General features: G+C 34.5%; 1 protein-coding gene across 1 annotated transcript in view; it reads right to left on the bottom strand.

Moving 5' to 3' along the window:
• The window catches only part of CFAP46 (cilia and flagella associated protein 46), a 69371-nt gene that overhangs the window by 47083 nt on the left and 413 nt on the right, over positions 1 to 21875 (bottom strand). Inside the window, exons 2-17 of the mRNA XM_085064503.1 lie at positions 21483 to 21607; positions 20355 to 20486; positions 18147 to 18211; positions 17483 to 17647; positions 16059 to 16182; positions 14600 to 14694; positions 13728 to 13835; positions 12662 to 12761; positions 10925 to 11023; positions 9328 to 9518; positions 7126 to 7354; positions 5986 to 6106; positions 3439 to 3562; positions 2412 to 2542; positions 926 to 1071; positions 265 to 398 (exon numbers count right to left, since the gene is read on the bottom strand). Of these exons, the coding sequence (XP_084920629.1) occupies positions 265 to 398; positions 926 to 1071; positions 2412 to 2542; positions 3439 to 3562; positions 5986 to 6106; positions 7126 to 7354; positions 9328 to 9518; positions 10925 to 11023; positions 12662 to 12761; positions 13728 to 13835; positions 14600 to 14694; positions 16059 to 16182; positions 17483 to 17647; positions 18147 to 18211; positions 20355 to 20486; positions 21483 to 21607 (2089 nt within the window). The remainder of the gene's footprint in view (positions 1 to 264; positions 399 to 925; positions 1072 to 2411; positions 2543 to 3438; positions 3563 to 5985; positions 6107 to 7125; positions 7355 to 9327; positions 9519 to 10924; positions 11024 to 12661; positions 12762 to 13727; positions 13836 to 14599; positions 14695 to 16058; positions 16183 to 17482; positions 17648 to 18146; positions 18212 to 20354; positions 20487 to 21482; positions 21608 to 21875) is intronic.

Raw genomic sequence — 21875 nt, 5'->3', positions numbered from 1 at the left:
TCAGCTTGGAATATTAGCTTCTAGTTCCAGATAAATAAATATTAAATGAAAAACAAAATCCACACTCCAGAATGAAAAGAAACCAAAGAAAAAATATTTCAAGCTATTTGTTAGATCCTTTTCCCATTTCCCATGGCTACGTACAAAAATGAAGAATCGGTCGCAATGAATTTTACTAAGGAGAAAAGGAGAAATAGCTTTTGCAATTAACAGTTGTGTCTGATAACAATGATCTGTTAAGAGTTTCTTGTTCTTGAAAAGCACCTGTATGTTTTCCATTCTGAATCACTTTCAGGAAGATATGAAACACATCCTGGTTGACACTGGTTTGTACCTTCCGGAGGTATAGCATGATCATTCAGTTCGATTCCTTGCAATCTTAATAAATGAACAGTTGCCTGAAAAGACACAAAGAAATAAATTATCTACCAAGGTTATCATTGTCAAAACAGACTACGACTTTATATTAATGCTGTTACCCCTTCAAAAATCAAAAAATACAAAATGCTTTTTCAAATGTTGTAAGGACATGTGCAACCATATGAAATACAATGCAAAGTACTTCATAATCTTAAAATTATCTACAGCTAATTTTACCAAATAATTACATTGAGAAAAGAACCATAATTTATACATGTAAGTTTCAAAAGCATGCTGGAATTTTAAGGATCCAGAAATGTAATGTCACATGTCAAAAATTTACAGTTGAATCTGTTGTAAAAAAGTGTTATCACCACCTGCAGTGACACTATTCCTATAGTTATTTTCACACAGTATTTTGATAAAGTTGCTTCATGAAGCTACTTCTTCCTTTACTTCCTAGGAAGACCGAAAATAACTAAACTCAAAAATCCAGTGCTTCAAGATCGAAAACAAAAGTAAACAAACCAAACAAATATGAATTACAGTTGTGTAATTTATTTACCTCTGCATTAATAAATCTTATTTCTGCTAGTGTTCTGAGCAAATCTGCTTCAAAACAGAAGGACTGGGCAGGTAGCAATGATTCTCCTGATGAGCTGTCACCTTTACCATCAACCATCACAGTTTCATTAGCTTTGCTCTTCTGTGCTAAAAATAAATAAAGGCATTTTTTTTCCATGCAAATAATCATTTTCATTTTTCAATTTACAAATCCCTACATAGTCTTAAATCCACAAGGAATAGTTAGCAAGAAAAGATTTTTAACTATTTCAAGCAAATAATTTTTTCATTAGTACCATTTATTGCACTCAAAAGCTGTTCTCAAGCAATGCTGATGCATTTGTTACCTGTGATTTTGCTGCATTTGTGCATAACCTTCAATATTTGCAGCAAATAACATGCTCAACTCATAACACGCACACTGAAATTACAGTATGAATAGACTCCATGGCCTCTAGTTCAATTTTATTGCATTAATGGAAGTGGATAATTGAGCTGAATTATGCAGAGGCTAAAGTCTTGGTGTGTTTGAATCATGGACTGGGTAGACTTTCTGCTAACACACATATCAGTAAAGAGAAAAAATAGCACGATTTTTCTTTGGTTTAGTAACAAAGAAAAAGGACTAAGATTATTTTAATACAAACACAGAGTTTGTAAGAACACACCAGTTTCTATTCATGACACTTCTGGCGCATGGTTGCCTTCAGTTTCTGGTAAGTGCACTGATTTTTCCCATTAGTTTGGAAAGAAGATGAAAGATTAAACATGGCTAGTCTGCAGGTGCAAAGCTTGTGAAAGAAAATTGGCAAATGAATGTCCTGTTTTAAGTGGACCTTGAAAACAATATGGAATATGTTCAATTAGCATTGGCTAGCAAAAAGAAAAACCATTTCATCTATTCTTAGATGTGAGTTTTATTAACTCCCTGACAAAATCAACTTTAACAGCCAGCAAACAGAGAGTGATTTGAAAGTGCTTTTTCCCCGTTAAAAGCTCTAAGTGTGTGGTAGGTTTCCAGCAGACCCTCAAGGAACAGGGTACAATGTTGGATAGCTCAGAGGAACCACTCAGGAATGGGGGATTAAAGGGTGAAAAATGTTAACACATGAGCCTTACACAAAGTGACTAACAACCCATTTTTCTACAGCTCCCTCAAGCATGAATGATAAGGACCTAAATGACCATCAGGGAATTTACCTGCGTTCTTAAGACAGGTAGATGTATTTCATAGAAATGCTTCTCTACAGCACTGGTGAAACACTTCTGATGGCAGAGTATGGCTTCAACAAAAACTTGTAATGACTGCTTTGTAGATTTGGAAGTAGAAAGAATATTCCATATATGCCAACATGCAGTGACAGAAAAGACACTCAGGGAACTTTGGGAATGGGAGGAAAGAAAACAATATTGTCTGACTCCTTTTAGTAACTCTAATAAATGATGCTAAATTTCCTTACAACACTCAAAATAATTTGGTCACTTACTTTTTATATCCTTGGTCGCTTCCCTAAACAAAATGTCATCATACAAGAGGCAAAATCTACATGCTGCACGGCAGACATCCCACACTTCCTGTTTACATGCAACTTTTGCTAAATCTGCCCATAGTATAATCCTACCAAATAAAAAACATACATAAAATTAGTTTATTAGCAGGATTAGCTTCCACAGTTCAGGACCGACAAAAACAGTCATGTCAATAATGATGGTCATCAGGAAAAAAAATTACATCTAATCAAAATCAATAAATGGAACACTTCTTGTCAATTGCAAGGGTAACCCTACTATTTTATTAATTTAAAAAAATATCCTGAGTGTATCAAGAGACAAAACTCTTGTCTTGGATGGTAATATACTGAAGTTTCAAAATGTGTGTGACAACCCTCATTTTCTATCTCATAAAGTAAACTAAATATTTGAAAACTAATGTTGGGAATTTAAAAACTTGAAAACAAGTTTGGATTTAGAATCTTTTAGAAAACAACTGCCTTTAAGTTTCATCACAGGAATTTTTAGTGTAGAAAAAAAGTAGACAACTCCTTTTAAATAATGACCAAATTCTATATAAATAGTCAAATTTTTTCATTTTTCTACAGATTAATCTTTCTGACCCTCAGAATGGACTAAGGTTTTTATCCAAAAAGGTTGTAGTATGTGATGTTGTAGAAGGACCTAAAATGACACTTCCAAGTCTCAATTCTACATCAAGTACGAGCCTAAATCCACTCATCTTTCTTTATGCTGAGCTCATATCAATAGAACAGGTGAGTTTAAGTATGCATGTGAGAGAGAAGGTTAGAAAGAGGGAAAGAAAAAATTCTGCATAGCATGGGAATGTAACAGAGCTTTTTGGACAAGAAATTATACACACTTCGATGCTTTGCCAGGTCTGACTGAAATATTCAGCCTCTTTCAAGGTACCATCCAGTAATTTAACACCTGAGATAGAAACTTTACTCTTAGAGACTTCTACGAAAGATGAAAGAGACACTTCTGGTCTACAGCAATTACCTCTCTCTGCCATTTTCACTTCTTAAGTGTTTCAAATGTTCCTCCACTTTCTCCACACTTTTAGTATGATGTTGGGCTTTTGCACAGAGGTAGCTTATTTGACCTTTACTTTTACCTGAGAAAACTTAACAAAGAAATAAAAATTAAAGCTAGTTTTTATATATTAGAAATTTAAAAATCCAAATGAATGGCAAGCAATTTGATTCATAATTCCCTGCTGAAACAATCAAAATCCAGCCCTTTGCTCATTTCTTCAAGCTTACCCCAAACCAACTAACCAACCAACCAATACGAAAAAATACTCCACCAGCATCTAGTTTGGTTTTTTCCTGTATCTTTTTTGAGATACAGTTGTCCCATAGAAAACTGACCCATGCTTGTTTAGTACCCAAATATCTCAAATACACCTCTTTTCTGACAAGACATACAGTGCTCTAGTTATGTTCATTCAAGAGCAAGTGAACAAAGTAACATGTAAAGTACACATTCATGCTGTATTTTAAGAACATTTATCTAATCAAACACATTTTCAATCGACTTGTTTTGTTTTAATTTGAGAATACTGACTTTCATTTTACTTAGTCAACAAGGTATTAGGCAGAAACATTAATAAAGAAATAACCAGCACAGAAAAGTGATGCAAGGGAGAAATAAACTGGCCTCCTGAGGTAAAAATTTACTCCTGCAGTACAAATACATCAAATACAAATACAAAATCCTGCAGTACAAATACATCTTTTTTTTTTTTTTGGGTCGTGTAATGACAGAGAAGACGTGTTTTGCATTAGAATACAAGTAATTTGAAATTATTGGAAAATCCAGTGAGTTTATTATGTTCACTTGAATCTAAGCAAGGGTCCCTAACATAATGCAGGCAGAACAGGTTTTAACTTGATCTTTAAAAAACACTAGCTAATACATTTAAGTACTTCTGACTTTAAAATATACATATAAGCAGGTTCACTTACAACAAAAAGAGGAATGCACAATTTTACCATTCTTGCTAAACATATTTTGCAATGCACTGTCCAGCATATAATACATTTACACACAGAGCAACTCACAGAAATTGTCCAGTATAATGTACAATAACAGTTATATCATGTATGTTTGAAAAGTATTGTGGATTAAAGGACATTATTCTTTGGATCTACGGACACAGCTCTCACTAGATTAGGCAAGCATATACATCAAAATTGAATGAAAGTTTTTTACACAACTGTAAAGAAAAAATAATCCTACAATTGTGATGGTGTCTCCTATGCACATTTTATATAATAAATTTGCATATATATTTTCTTACTCCTTCAATACATATGTGTAAGCTTGTGGCAATTTAAGTCACAGAAAAAGCAAAAAACTCTCTACTTCCATGACAGCCTCAGAAACAACAGAAGTTTTTCACAACAAAATTTTATATAATGTTGTGCCAAAGAAGTTTTGTAATATTTTCAGTGTTGTAATAATTTCACTCATTTTAATGACTCAGCCTGGAAGGCTAACGTGTACTAAGATTTATTCTGAGGAACTTCAAAAGTAATTTTACAGTTGTGAAGTGAAAATTTAAAAGCAAGGCGATGTCCATGATTTTAATTCTCCTAATTTCACAAATACAATGATTTTTATCACTTTAAATAACGTATGAAAATATTTTCCAGCAACATAGTCTTCACATACTTAATAGGACTGCACAGAGTGGAATAGTTTATCCACAAATAAGACTCTGGCTTGTAAGTGATCAGTTGATCAAGTTTGAAATGGGGATATGCAAGGTAAACTTTGTGGCCCAGCTGAAAAGATGGCATGAGAGAACTACATGGTCTTCCACGGCACAAACAGGCTGCTTTGGAAGCAACAGAGCTCTTTCCGTACCATCCCCTTCCTCCAGCATAATCTCTGCTGTGGGAGTACACTGGGTCTACTCAAAGTTGGTAAAATTAATCACACATGCACATGTTTTATTGACAAGACAATACAAAACAGTTTAACCAGTCTGGAAAGCCCACTTTTTCGCACACCAGAGGCTGTATAATCACAAACTGAAGTTGTTCAGGGCATAAGGAACATGCCCATTTATGTTCCATGTTTTAGAAAGTAACTGTGAATTTGCACCTAAATCTCTGTGCAGGACTCAAGCTCTAAGAAGCAAGGTTTTAGAAGACAAAGAATTACAATATAGAACCAATACCCAAAGTAATTAATGCAGGGCATTATCAGGTGAAATTTCTGAAAACACCACTTAAAAATGACATTGGTTAAAAACATACAAGCATTGTACATAGTGAAAATAGAGCTACTTACTGCGCACTACAGAACAACAGTACAATTCAGAAGAATTTGGAGGGGAAATCAACACCTTTTCCATATCACAATAAAACTTTGAGATCCCCAATGAAAATGATAGAAAGTCTGCCACAGAATTCAGCACAACTGTCACTTCATCTGTATTGCATTATTCCCTATATTTTGCCACTAGGTGCTATGTCCAGCCTTTAAGAGTGTGCAAAGCAAAGTGTAGTAACTTTTAGTCACATGCATATACTTTACCTTTAGTTTCATTTTCACTGTCAAGGACTATTTGAAATGTGTCAGGAGCTAATGCACGACCTGCATTTACCAAAAGAGATCTCTTTTTCCTCACATTATCCTTTTGTTTTCCCTTTTTAGCCTAAATAAAGAAAAGAACTCCTTGTTATAAGGTTCATTTTGTATTCCAACTAGATCTTATTTACTAAACGTTACAGAATACATATCATATAACTAGCTACTACCAAAAAATGCCTATAGGAATTGTGTATCTTTAGGTATCTTACACATCATTCTACAGTATTATTGTAACTGAAAGTGACTGTGGAAATTCTGTTGATATTCACATGAATAAACCAAGGAGAATTTAACATGAAGTACTGTTCATGCTCCTCCTGAATCTTTACAGTGTATTCCTCAGTATATAACCTGACATTACCTTATACCTTCTTCAACAAAGAACAGTATTTATTTACAACCAACGTTAACATATCCAGTGTGCAGTAGCTAGGAATTGCTACAAAATATAAACAAAAATCCTGGTCTGTTAAGAATTAGCCAAAGTCAGAGAAGGTGTGGTTTTCTTTAAAACAACATTTAAACGGAGTAAGCTTGCATGGAGAAGCATTTAAACCAGGAAAAAGAATGAGTTGCCTGTATGATTTTTGTTCAGGAGCTGAGGCAGCACAACAGAATTAGATGCAGTAACTCTTGACAATGACTACACTGTGAATGTAGAGTATATTATTTAGTGGCATTTTTGAGCGTCACATCATATTGATTAATCTCATAGCCAGCCAGGCCATTTAGCAATTTGGACATTGTGCCTCTCATTAAATAAAACACTGTTTCATGCAATGAAATCCTACTTATTGACAATTGCTAATAAGCTTCTTTTTGGCTGATATTTCTGCTAATTAACAACTCCCTGCCTTCCCCCAAGAAATAAGCTTTGAAATAACTAGGAAAAAAATCCTCCTTCATAATCTTCAGACTGCGAAGCAGCATGACCACTTCAAGGCAACAAAGCAAAAACAGTTTGCTAAAAGCAAGCTGATGGTGGCTCTACCAGTATGTAGTTCTCCTCAACAGCTGGTTCTTCTCCGCAGGAATTTATTAAGTGAACCTATTCCAGATACAGACCTTATTCTTCATGCTTACCTGTTCAATCAACATTACTGCCTGATCCTCTAGATGCTCAGGTGACTTGTACAGCATAGCATTCAAATGAAGGCGGTTCAAACTCACTCTTAGATATTCTTGATACTGCCCACTGCTGTTCAGGTGCATAGCTTTTTGGAAATGTTCCATAGCAGCCTCTAGTCTATCCCCATCTTCTTCAATACGAGCGATTTCCATATGAACTTGGCAACGCAACAAAATCAACATGCTAAGGATTACAAATTTAAGAGTAAACTATTAAAATAAGGCACACTGAAATTCTTAGACTTAAAACTCACCCAAAGGTGAAACTCAATAATTCAAGTGACTCTAGTATTAAAATTTATATTCCCATTATAACTGACTTGTTTCTTGCATTTTCATTATCACACCTTTTTAATTGAAATTAAGAAAATTTAACTGCATGTTACTTTCATTAACCCTGCATGAGAAAGTAAAATATCTTGTGAACTAACTGAACTTTGTATAATTGTAGAACTCTTTTTCAGTACCACTTAGGTGTGCAAATCAAGTGAAGAACTTTTCAAAAGTCGTAAACTACCAGAGAAAGGATAACATACTGAATAATGACTTTTCACAAAAATCCACTCTGTTCCTAACATTTAAGTAGGAGCTAATACTCCTAAAAGTCTAGCCCTGGTTGTTCTAGCTCAGCTCTTTCAAAGATTTGTTTCACCGCAGGCATACACACTCACTCTAAGAACTGTCTCTACCCCCCTGTTGTTGGCACCACTCTATGAAGCTGGGATGTTTTCACCAAAAACTGCATGTTCTCCAGTCCCAGGTACACTCTGCTCCCTATCCATCACCTGCTCCAGGAAGCTGTTCATGACAGCTCAGAGCTCTACATGCTACTTCATATTATTTTCAGGAAGTAAAACAAAAAGTCAGATAAATTAAAGCAATGTTATGAAAAATAGAGAGAAGAAAGTTTTCAAACCTATCAAATATCATGCCACAGAACTAATGAATGCCCACATCAGAGCCAACCTGACTGAGCAAGTATCACCCTTCTCCTGTGGACCAAAGTAGCTACAATTAATGCCGCAATCAAAATAAAAATTAAGACAGAGAAATTAATAAGAGACAAGTGATTTAATTCAATCTCTAGTGACAGTACCACATCAAGAGTTGAGGCTGTGCCTACTGGATTAAGAAAATACACATAACTAAAGCCAAAACCCTAAACCCCCAAAAATCTCCCCTGCAAGCTTTTAGAGAAAAATTGTCATCACTAACATTTAGTACAAATACCAAAGCTGCTTATGCAGATCTTGCACTCTTTACATGGAAAGCTTGAATAACTATTGCTTGAATAAGCAATAAGAAATGCTTGAATAACAGTACAGTAATACAATATAGTGCTTTCATGCATGTGTATATCCACACTTCATGCAACAACAAAAAACACATTTTACAAACACTGAAAATAAATTCCTCACCTTCCTCCGCAATCCATGCGTCAGAAACCACCTATTCTCCTGCTCAAATGGCACATTGTGTCGTTTGCAACTCACTCTACTGCTAAAGTTCTAGTCTCTATTCTTAAGAGTCAGACTGTGCATAGGCCCAAATTCAAGTAACTACTAAATAGTAAGGTTTACTTGTCTGACTCAAATTAACGCAAAAAGTGAATATATTTAGGTGCTTAAGGTTAAGTACAGCAAAATAGTAAACAGAAGAATATATCTCAAAAACCAAGACATTTTCTTAACACAGTAGGTTTTTCAATTAAAAAGAAGTATCATGAAAGATACAAAAATAGTATCTTGCAAGAAGTGTCTTATTTGACATATAATACAGAAGCCATGATGTTTTTTCAGAAGTAATTTTTAAAATTTTATGTTTTTAACCAATAAATGTGATTTTAACACAAGAATCTAAACCACTGTCCAACATATATACAGCAGCTTTGGAATTTTCTCATATAATTTGGATTGAGTATTTTTAAGTTTCTAAAATATTTCAATATTTGTTACAGGTCATTAAACAGTGTGAGATTTCACATGAAAGGAACCTACATTTAAATGATTAATAGGGAAATGTATGCAACATGCAGACATGCATTTATTACAAGTTAGTGGAAAATTTTCAAAGATACTTAATATCACAGAACTGGAGCTTTTAAATTAATTTGATGCTTTGAGACCTTCCAAAAAAGTACACAGCATTGAAAATTACCTGTCAATCTCTTCAAGGACATCAGCAACTAAGATCAATGGCTTTCGCACAAGTTGATGCAAATTGTGTTGCAGTAGTGGTAAGCACAGATTCCACTGGGTTGTGCAAACAACCTGAATCACACCAGGATCTCCCAATTGCACTGCACATTTTAACGTAAACTCAAGATTTTTTATCAATTTCAGCTGAGCCTATATACATGAAAAATTCATTAGCACATACTGCCTTTAATAAATGGAATTTCTTACACATTCCTCCAAGTTTTAATCTTAGGACTGTTTTCAGTAGAAAGCAGTCCCTCAGCCAGCAGACTTTGGAAACTTTTTTCTTAATAATTCCTTTAATAATTTTTTTCTTTTTTTTTTTTGTAAACAGGCATTGGTAACTAAGAGGTATTTCTTTTAGGTGCTCCAAGTTGGTACTATGTATTTCTGGCAGAAATATGTCAGTGGCTCCCCCTTCTTATGATAAAAAGAAATTAATAATTGTGAATACTTGTGAACTCAGAAGGTTTAGCGGCTCTGCATTTTTTTCACATTCAGCTACAGATACAGTACAGAAGAGGAAAAAAATATTATTAATGGATTTGCCATACTGTCAATTAAACTTGGTTATTATTAAATCCAAAACCATATACGTCCCTACAGTAACAGACATGCCATTCATTAAGCTATTTTTAGAGGTTATAAAAGTAAAAAACAAACTAAAACAAAAATAAACTGCAAAAAACAAACAAACAAAAACCATCAAAAAAAGAAAAACGATAAAACATAAAAACCTCTCCAGCTGCATACCCTATAGTCCTAAAGTTTAGAAATGCCTAAATATCCTATTTTACGTTTTAGTATTAGAAGTGTTTCATATTATGAGGAATGCATTAACATTAAATGCATCACATTTTTAAAAGATGAGTGAAATTTCTGAACTCCAAAATGAGAACAGCCCTAGACAGGAGTAAGTTTATGCACTACCAATTTCCATTAAACATATTATTATTTCCCACTTTAGGACCTTTAGGTGAATCTAATAGCTGTGCTAAACTGCTCATTGTAGGCATCTCTCTTATCCCATTGGTATCATCGATATTTTGGCTTCTAGCTTTGATGGTCTGAATTAGAACCGAGTCAACTGACCGCAGAAATTCAAGAAAATCCTCCCTAGTGTAACAATTTATCAGGAATAATCTGCATTTCTCTGACATAAGAATTTGCATGAGATTGATCATAACATGCAATTGCAGTTGAGATGGACCCAATGATCCCTAGTATTCCCTTCCAGCTGAAGATATTCCATGAAAACAACTCACATAAAGGCAAAATATGAAAACATGAGAGTGTTGCCTTTTCATGGCTCAATGCTACCATTTTTGCTCTTGGAAAGTAATGTATTATGAACCTTTATAATCACACAGAAGACTTAAGGGAAAAACATACAAATGTAGTTTATTTTTCTCTGTCTTGGCAGTCCGATTTAAAAGAATATAAAGGCTAAAAGGATTCCTGATCAGTATAATGTAATTAAGACACAGAGTCAAATGCAGTTTTCCACATTTAACAAATTAAAACTTTTAGTTTTCTCTCAAAGTTGAAGAACATACCTCAACAACTCTTTTGGTATAAGTTGTGATTTCAGTGCCATTTTTCCTCATTTCATATTCAAATTCCAGACATTCTATCTCAATAAGTTTCCCTTGCTCCTATGAAGTATTAATACACAAAATGCTAATTTCAATAATTAAAATTAAATACAATAAAGATTAAACCCAGGCAATTACAGCAAAACAGCACTGTACTTTCCTACTGAGAATCCCACTATACTAGCTAATTAACTGAAACAATACAAATGGAGTAGAATTTGTTCTTTAAACTGCAGTCACTTTTTACTAACTGGAGGCAGCAAAACAACTTTTAAGTTGTTCATTGCCAGACTTAAAAGTAAGAATACCAGGGTACACCTGATTCCTCCTATACTGTAATTTGATTTTAGTTCTAGTAGAATCACAGAATGGTTTGGTTGGAAGGGACCTTAAACGCCATCCAGTCTTACCCCATGCCATGGCAGGGACAACTTCCACTGTCTGAGGTTGCCCCAAACCCCGTCCAAACTGGCTTTGGACACTTCCAGGGATGGAGCAGCCACAGCTTTTCTGGGCAGCCTGTGCCAGGACCTCAGCACTCTCAGAAGGAAGAACACTTTAGCAATATCTGATTTAAATCTGCCCTCTTCCACTTGCTCATTATTGTTATTAAAAGGTACATGCTCGGAATAACCAAGCACTAGTCAAGACAGAAAGGATTCAGGTTGATGGGCAGTGAAAATTTTAAGTGAAAAATGAGGTTAGTCTTTCAACAGCTTAGGAAAGAGCTGACTATTAAATCATATAAATTATATGTATGGATCATAAAAACACCTAAGATACACTGTATTTGGGTTAAATTGTTGTAGTAATGAAATTCAGACAGCCTCTCCATTTCTAATTCATTATGAGCTATTATCAAATCACTCAGCATGACCTTTGTTAATTTAACAACCCCATGGCTGGAAAACAGAAGAGATCATTAAAAACTCAGTAACAAATACATAGAGATGGAATTCATGTTATGGATGGCAAATTTGTCAGTACTTGGCAAATGTGAAGGAACTGAAACTTTGATGTAGATTTCTCTCACTCTACCATGAAGAAATCACTGTCAAATGATGCTGCACAATCTGAAGATGGTCACTTAAAAACACATTAATGGAGAAGGCTGAAATAAAAGCAAAGTTTCTCTGTTGCTGCCACACAACAGGTATTTGCTACTACTATCTACACAAATACCCAAATCCTTGTGAATCTTTGATCTAGAGGATCTAAACTCATCTTCCAGTGGAATTCTATGGATTTGTATATGATTTTAAACCTGCAGGAAATGTTCGGACTAAAGGGCCTGAATCAGACACCCAGAATGAAAAAAAAATTCAGTGAGGGTAAGTGAAATTTTTGTAAGTAACTTGCAGTAGGATCATTATAATAGAAATTTGAATTTAACTTCAAATCAAACTCTTGCAGAGGTAACATTTTAAAAACATAAGAAAAAATTTACAGTTAATATTTATTTGCCAAAACAAACTGTACTGCTAATCACCCTAGTCTACCCACACCCTACCTTCTTGCATCTACTTCTCTAGTTTAGGAATGGATCAGTTATCCAAATACTTATTTATATCAATGAATGTACAAACAATACATAGATGGACAGAATACCCTAGAACCATCAGGACTACTTTTTAAATATAAACACAAAGTGGGTGTGGGTATGTAAAAAAACCCCAAACCCACATAATTAAAACTTACAGTAATCCGAGCGCTCTTCAAATCAAGTATACAATGACCTGTGAGCTCAGTGTAGTTTACTTTCATAGAAAAACGAGCCAATTCCAGAATCAAAGGAATCCTTGAAAAATACAAAAACATCACTCAGAGAATTTTATATTGTTCTTTCGTGGAATTAAAAAAACACTCTTTGAAAGTAACTGTGCTTTAAAAGTAACTGAATGTATCTGAAAACCATGAAGTCATATGAATATAAGAGAAAATGTGATTATACTGGGAATGCTCACAGTTAACGAAAAGGGAAAAAGTTCAACATTGGCTACATGAAAAATATAAAAGTTCATCTGTTTATTGAAAATAATTAGCATACTCCTATGCACTCTGCACAAACAGCTCCTGAAGAAGACAAGAAGTACAGAAAGAAATGCATGACGCACCAAGATGGTGAAGTAAACTTAGATTGCAGGAAATCTTGGAAATATAATTAAGTGAACTGACACACAAAGCAGTTCAATTCATCAGTCTGCTATCTAGGAAGTAAGAACACAGACACACAGATTGAGACTGTGTTCTAACTGTTTAGATGTCTGCAAACGACCAAATGAGCATAGTGTACTGTCTGAAGCAGAAGTAATAAGATATCTGAATATTGTAAAAGAGTGCTTCCATATGTAACAGCTGTGATGTAACTACTGGAATAGCAGTCAGTTTAGTCTTTCACTTATGGTGAAGTGTTGGGAAGGGCCCCAGGAAAAGTTAAAAATTAACTACCGTCTGAAAATCACATGTCAGTTCTAAGACCTTTTAAAAATCTCATTTTATCAATAAGAAATTATGATGGAAAGACTTAATCATGTTATACAAACAGCTGTATGGAAGAAAATATATAATCTTGGGGTCTGTAATAAAGCCTAATAGGATTTTGTCCTTTTTTAAGATGACCTATGTGTTAACACAACACAAACAACTAAGTATGAGTTCAATCTCTCCAAGAATCTCTCTGTCATCCAGAATTTTGACAGACTTCAATGGAAGCAGGATCAGCTTCATCATTAACTTCCATGGGGCTGTGAAAAATAAAACTCACTTCACATTGAGAACAGATGCTGGAGGTACATCATATTGTTTCAAAAGCTGGTATAAAGAATTCAGTTTTGTGTTGGCATCACTTGGAAATACATTTGTGTCCCACTGCCTGGAACATATGAAGAATTGGGTCATAATTTTTCATGAGAAATATTATTGCACTAAAATTTTGAAATAACTCTCCTAACTTCAGAATAGATGGCTCTTATTCCAAGGTATCACTGGGATACTGGGATTTTGAAAAATCAAGAAAAAAAGGTCAATAAAACCTAACTTCAATATGCAAAGTAATATTTCAGACAGTAAATTTTATTTCAGGAAAAAATAAAAAGTGTGCAAGACTCCTTTCCCACAATGTCACTATAAATTAATCCACTGTTACTAAGAAAAGAATCAATATTTTTAAAATGGGGAAATATTGAGATATTGAAAAAAAATTACATTGGATTTTGCTAAGAAGTCCAATTTTCAAAATTGTTTAATGTTTTTAAAATTTAAAGAGTTTAAAAAGCATTATGCCTCGTGATTTGTACATTGTATTTTAGATGATTTCCCCACTTCATCTTTACTTTCTTGTACGCAGCTTGCGGAAGGAACTGCTATCCATTTGATATTAAAATGTCTTTCAGACCCTTAAATTCTTTTCTTCTGACCATATCTGTACAACACACTAAGCCTTGCATTCCCAAAGAGCTAGCTCACTTTTTAGATGAGGCTGTTCTCTAGACAGTCCTGACAGTTACTACCCAAACTGTCATAATTTTCCTTTTCAGGAATTCATCTCTGCAGTAGATTTCTCTATGACAATACTGATCCTACCTCTGTAATATGCAGCATCAAAGTACAAGTGGAAGGATACCTTTCCATACTTACAACTTTAAGACCTGCATCTTGTAAATAACTGAAAGATGGATGGAATTTTCTATTTCCTTCTCTGCCTGGGAAATATCCATTAGTTTGTGATACACCTATAAAGTAGCAACTTATTGATTAAACAAGCAAAGGACAAACACTAAACTAAAGGGCTAAAATAAAGCAGGTATGTTGACTGTTTCCATACACTTTAAGGACAATGTGGCTACTATGATAATCTGTGTTGCTCTGCATAGGTAATACAAAGATCACCTAGTAGAGCTATAGTGACCTTCCAATAGTCAGGATCAGAATTATTAGCAGAAACACAAATGTGGAACTACCATCTGAGTTAGAATTCTAATTAATGCATTTTTAACACCTTTTGATAGCACTCATTCTGAAATCATCTCATCCAGCTGTGAGAAACAAGCCAAATTAAATTTTATCTGTACCTATAGATTATAGGCAGGAAAAAAATATTATGAAGACATTACAATAAACTGCAGTTACTTCAATTTAACTGTACAGTTACACATTAATAGTGCGCAAATCATTTCTTCTGACTCTCACGCTGACTGTCCACAACTATCAATACTGATTACTTAAGCTGTACTGGAACACTAAGCTTCCCAGGACTTTAGTATGCTGCTATTAAAGCACTCAATAGTTTGGATCATACTTCTGTTGCCCAAGTACAGTTCTAGAACTACTTCATTCTTCTGTTTAAGGACACTGTCAAACAACTTTGCTCAACATTGCTTCTAAAAAATACAAAAGCAATTTCAAGCTTGCCCCAGTGTGATTACTTCATTATTAACACACCTCTGGAATGTTGTATATTGGTTCTCATAATTCAAATGTTAGAAACATTTGTAATATAAACATGCACTTTTGAAATGCAGTCATTGGGGGTGGATAGGAAAAGACAACAGACAGTGTATAGAATGACAGAGAATATGCCTGCCCACAACTTCTGAGTTTTATTTGCCTATTTTGGTGTTTGCCACATATGTCTTCACCCTCTTATTTCCCAAATTAAGGAAACGCAAGAAATTTAAACTATCATGATATCCTCCAACTTCCAGAATTATTTATAGGGTTGAAGCTGGATCACTTAAATATTTAACAGGATGAGAAAATTCAACTGTTATTAAATATGCACTCAGTGGGGTAAGTCAGGTTAAATTGCTCTCATTACACCTTCTCTTTCAACAGTAATTAATCCCAAACAGAACTTGTAGGGTTAGCCCCATTATGTTACAATGTGTTAAAGCAACATGGAGCAATAGGGAGCTCTTTGCCTTGTAGTATCCAAAATACACAATTTGTGAAAATCTCTGCATATCTACTGAATTGTTTGGTAGCTCACAAAATTTAAATTATGAAAACAGTTTATATAACAATTATAGCTGTGCTCTTATGAAAGAGAGTCAAAACTCCTATCTTAATGGGAGTTTAAAATATTTTTCAGCATTACCATTAAAGAAAATATTTGAGAGTATTTATCTGGAACATTTTCCTTAATAAAGACTGCTGCAGTAGATGAAAACTCTTTTGCTTCTTCCAGTTTTGAAGCATCAAGGAAGCACTCAAGTAAATTTCTGCAGATCAAAGAAATGTTTGTATTAAATATTTATTAACACTTCCCAAAATGGTTCTTATTTATATTTTTAACACTCTTTGTATTCAAGGTACCACTTCTAAATGCAGTACAAGTGATTAGTGCTATAAACCATTGACTCAACAAAAAAGAGATCCTCTAATTTCTACATCTTTGCTCCTTCCAGATATATACAGCTGTTAACACATATTTAGTGCAGATCACAAAAGGAACCTTAGAAGATTTTGAGGGGTTTTTTTTTTTTGGAAACTTTTCTCAACAAGTTACCTGTAATTAAAAAGAGTAACTATTTAAAAGTGTATGAGAAAATCATTTCTGTGAGATGGATTCTTAGATTCTCCCTTAACTACTGGAAAGGCTAGTATTTCAAAGCCATTTAGCAAAAGAAAACTATTCATATCAGAAGCTGTAATATATCTACTGGATTTTCAATACTTTATCTGATTTAACTGAAAAAGAGCCTGTGATTCCATGACATAAAGTGACAACAATTATGATAATCATAATAAAATATTTAAAAATAAATACAACTTTAAGAAAAAGAAGTACAACCATTAGTTTTATAACACAGACATTCTGTATGCATTTGTTTGTTCTCATCAACACCTCTCTACCAAATGTTTGGTACCAAGAAACTGCATGCGTGGTATTCCTGACAGTCCTTAGCACACCCCTTGAAATGTTTCGTAACTTCCTTCCAGTTTCAGGTTATAAAGAAAATGCTGCATAGCAATAAACCACAGTCATAGACCAAAGAATTCGAAAAGTTCACAATGAGAAAGGGAAAGACTATGGTAGAAGTGTAAGAGAAACTGGAAACAGTCTGTAGAATAGTGGACCAAAACATCTCTGAGAAAAGGTTGTGAGAGCTTGACAAATTACATGGAAACTCCTCCTTTAGCCCATAAAACTATTTCTCTCAGTACAGTTATGCTCCAGCTTTGCTCACGAAATGTAAGAATGATAATACATTGCTATTTATACACCATTTATTTCCAATCACTATCAATGACAAACATTACATCCAAAATTATTGAGAAACTTCAGATACAATCTAGGGCACAGCTGTCTCTGCCACTAAAACTTTAAGCTTAAAGTAAATACTAAAATGAAGCACCTTTTATGTTCAGTACATTTATGTCTTTTTAAAAAGTTATTAATTAAGCTTTTCACAATAACTATATCTACAACATTACCAGTGAAATACACTTTATTAAAGACCACCTCAGGTGGCAGTCCCAAAATGAATGCCCATATGAAAAAAATACAATTAAACTTACATCATGAGTTCTGCTCTCCATTCATTGTCTTGCTCTTCAATGTGGTTTAATGCTTTAACAATCTGTGAAAGGCTGGGAATAAGGCAATAGCAGAATCCAGGCTTAAGAAACGGCCTCACAAGTTTCCAATAAAGAACTGAGGCATTATATATCAAAAAAAAATACCTGAAAATAAGAATCAAGAATTTAGTATTTCATGAACTTGAATAAACATAAAATTACAGCTTGAGTACTGTAAGACTCTTCTAAGAAGTTAAAAAGTGCCACTTTTATTTTTGATTGGAAGCAATCCTAACTAAAAACTGAGAATACAAGCAAAGCACAACTCTTGCAACTATATTCTGCCCGATAATTAACCACTTAAAAATAAGTTAACATGGCGCTCTCATTCTAGAGATCATAACTATGAAAGTGTAAGAAATACTGAGATACCTACCAGCCTTAAACAGGATTATTCATCCCATCAATGTAAGACTTCAGTATTCTTACATTGTTACAGCACGCAGAGCAGTAGCAAAAGTTACAAAATGGAAGGAAAAATCTAAAGAAAAAAACCCAAACAAGACAAGTCCATGCTACCTAGTGAAAATTGAGACAAACAATTGAAAAGCCATATCAGTAGCATTTCCTGGGCTTTAGAGTTAATCCTATCAGTAGGGCCTACCTTCTGTCATGGGCTGCAAAATCTATTGCCTTCATAAAAAATAGCACAAGCTTTTCCAACTCTTCCTAGAACAGAACAAAGAAAAGCTAATGCAATTTGAAGATGGCTTTTATAAATCAGTGCATTCTTTTCCTATTTCAATAGGTTCATATCCCATAAATTTTATTTGCAGACCAATCTCAACGAAAACATACTGCAATAGTAAGTTGTTGCTATAGAAACAGAATAACTAAAAACTGATTGATTGCCTATTAATATGTTTTCCTGAATTCAAATTTTTAAGACTGTATTTTCAGCTTATTTAATTTCTGCCAAATATTAATTATGAGGACTAAAATTTTCCTAAACTACAAAGCTGCATACTTTTTAAGCTTTCAGCAAAGAAAGTTCAAAAATATCCGAAATATCCAAGAGCAAATGGGGGAGGGGGTGGAAATCATATTGGTTTGTCCCACTAAAAAACTCCAGGGATTATTTTCTTCAAAAAATCTCCAGTAAGATTTTCCCAACTGAACAATGTATCAGGCATGCTCTTTTTATCATTAAAGGAGCTGGGAACCCACTCTTCAGAGGAGGAACTATAGGTCCCTGGGGACACCAAATTGAAGAACACTAGGCAGCAGCATGCATGTGCTGCAAACGTCACTGACAGTGTCCAGGAATGCCTTTGGAGGAGCACGGCCAGCAGACTGAGGAATCTGATCCTTCCTTTCTACTCAGCATTGGTGAGGCCACACCTGGAGCACTGTTCCCAGTTCTGGGCTCCTCAGTACGAGAGAGACATGGATGCTGTGGAGAGTCCACCACAGAGCTGCAATAGTCAAGAAAGGACTGAAGTATCTCTCCCATGGGGAAAAACAGAGAGCTGAGACTGTTGAGCCTGAAGAAGGTAGCTCACGGAACATCTCATCAGCATGTACAAATTCCCGAAGGGTGGGTGTAAAGAAGATGGGTGAGATAGTAAAAAGGGATTTCTGAAAGCGTAGGAGAAGGATGCAGCGCAAATAGCAAAGCCGAGGTATAACTTGATGAGCAGGAATGGAAGAACACCAGAGGGGGTCTGTACAGTAGGCTAGAAAAGAGAAACTAAAATTTCCAAGAGAATTGGGACTGAGTTACTGAGCTCTGGGATGGCATAAGAAGGTTACTGAGAAATAAACAGGATTTACCTAATGAGAAAACCAGAGATGAAATATGTACTAAAGCACAGCAGTTGCACTTGGACCTTAAGAACACAAGCATCTTAAAATTAAGAACACAAGCATCGCAATCAGTTCCGATCCTTAGGATGGGAACCAAAATAAGGACAAATTTATCTTTTCTAAGTGGATGATGATTACTTAGTCACACAGCATGAGATGATGCACCACCCTTATTTTCATAAATTATCTAGGAACACAGCAGTGGAAAGACTTTACAACTGATGCAAAGTGTATCTTAAAAGACCATTACAACACATGACACAAGGAACCAAGCCAGGACTGTATAATCTGGAACCATTCTTAACTTCTTAGAAGTTAGCAAGAGTCAAGAATAAAACAGCAAAATTTGGCTGAGATTCACAAAACATCACAGAATAGTTTGTTAATTTAGAAACATAAATGGCTAACTGGACATTGGACATTTCAAACCCACATGAAGTTTTAAAGTGAGTGTTGATCAGTTATTCTGCACCTGTGCTCATCAGGTACATCTACAGAAATTGTAAGAGGGAAAAGATTAGACCTTGAATGTTAATTCAAATACATTATTCAAAGAAACTACTGAAACATCTGGCAGGCATATTTGTGAACACAAACAGCACAAACTATGAGCTACAAAGATGGTGAAGGGCTAGTGGGGAAGCCATATGAGGAATGGCTGAAGTCCTCCACTTCCCACAAGCCTATGAAATTTTAACAGTTACCACTAATTTGGTCTGAAAGTATCATATTTAAGTAAAAAGGGTGACATAAAACAACCGAACACCTGAAAATTTTTATAAGCATTATTTTTTATTGTCTTCTCCAAAATATTTGAAATATTAGTCTGATTCAGATGATAGGTTTTGTTTACTCACGAACTACTTGTTAATATATTTTCCTTTGATTTTTCCCACAGTCCTGATTATCCTTGTATGTTTTAAATGACTGAAAACAATGCATAAAACCTAGGAATAAATACTCCTAAAACCAGGCTTAATATAAAGCAGCTTTTGTAATTTCTCACCAAATTGTCTGTAGAGTGTGGAGCATGCAACTGGCCTTGGCACAAATATGCTCTGCCAAGAAACTGGTTCACTGGAAATCTTCCTTTAAAATACATCTGTAGACAGTCACTGCTAATTTCCAGATATCCCAGCTTTGAAATGAACAGAAATAAAACCCAAAAAAGCATTTTAATAATTAATTAAGCAACAAATAATTAAGAATTGTTAGCTTTTAAAAATGCATGCCTTATCGAGGGTATCTAACTCCATACAAGTATACAAGCAATATTCCATAGGGATGCATACCAATTGTGGTATTAGCCCATTAAAATTTATTAAAGGCATAGTTTTGACATTCCAAATGTATGTAAAAAAGTAGCTTCTTTATTTAACAAAACTCCTCAGTCAGTCGTAGAACTGCTTACAGTATCCAAAAAATGTTTCCTTTTTTAATGCAATTGTTAACAAAGACAATTGGGGGGTTTTGTGGGTTTGTTTGTTTGTTCGTTCGTTTGTTTTAAGGAGGGATATTAGCTGGCAGGATTTGTCAGTGCTACATCTCAATTTTCAGACCACAGACAGATTTTTGACTGGATTGCATCTTGGGTTACAAAAAAACCCCAAACATCTGTTTCACTACAAAGTCTGTCTGCTTAAACCTAATCATTTATGATCATAGATTGAAAATTAACAAATACTTCAAAATTAAAAATCTCTACCACATTTTATAGAAGTAATTTCAATTAGCAACAGCCTTTCATTATTAGGCTTCTTTTGCCTGGTATGGACTGTTCACAATCATATTTTCTTCAGTCCTACCCAAAATGCCTAATATTAAGTTTTCTATTACAAGAAAAAAACAGGCATGACAAACTTTTTTACATACACTATGGTACACCTTGCTAATTTTGGTCCAATTAGAAATTTCACAAACCACACTTAGCTGACTGACTACAAAGAAGTGATCATTTAGGGGCTGAATTTTCACAGAAAATGCATGTTTTAAACAATTTTTCTCTGAGACCAGAACAGTGTAATATTCTCCTCAAGTACTTCTGAGATTTTTAAAGTAGTAACTCTAACAGCTGTAAATAGAGGATATAATACACGTTTTTATTCAATACACATAAAAGACCTAAATTACAAACCTGAAGTGCTTGTTCAGCACATAAAACGTATAAGTCGCTGCTGATCTTATCTGATGAGTCAAGTGCAGATTGTCCTTCACTGTCTGATTTGATCAACTCGTAAGCATCCTTCAAAGCCTGCACATCTGAAATAAAAAAAGGAAAAAAGGATTTTTGCTTCAAAGTGGACTAACATGATTGTGTTCGAATGAGCTACGTGATATCCAGTCTCTCCTTTGGAGAAATTAAGAATGTTTAAAGAAAATAATGTCACACACACGTTGTTCGAAGACAGACATGACTCTAAGATGAAGCATTAACAACTTTCTTGCTATTTAAAATCACTAACTTTAGCACACTAGAAAGTGAATTTAGAAAACAGATTAGGATCAAGCTGTTTTCCTGTTTGCAGTG

The sequence above is a fragment of the Lichenostomus cassidix genome, chromosome 6 (genome assembly GCF_008360975.1).
Source record: "Lichenostomus cassidix isolate B80296 chromosome 6, HeHo_3.0, whole genome shotgun sequence".
Lineage (NCBI taxonomy): Eukaryota > Metazoa > Chordata > Aves > Passeriformes > Meliphagidae > Lichenostomus > Lichenostomus cassidix.
Note: the sequence above shows the minus strand (reverse complement) of the source record. Positions and strands in the feature narration are given on the sequence as shown.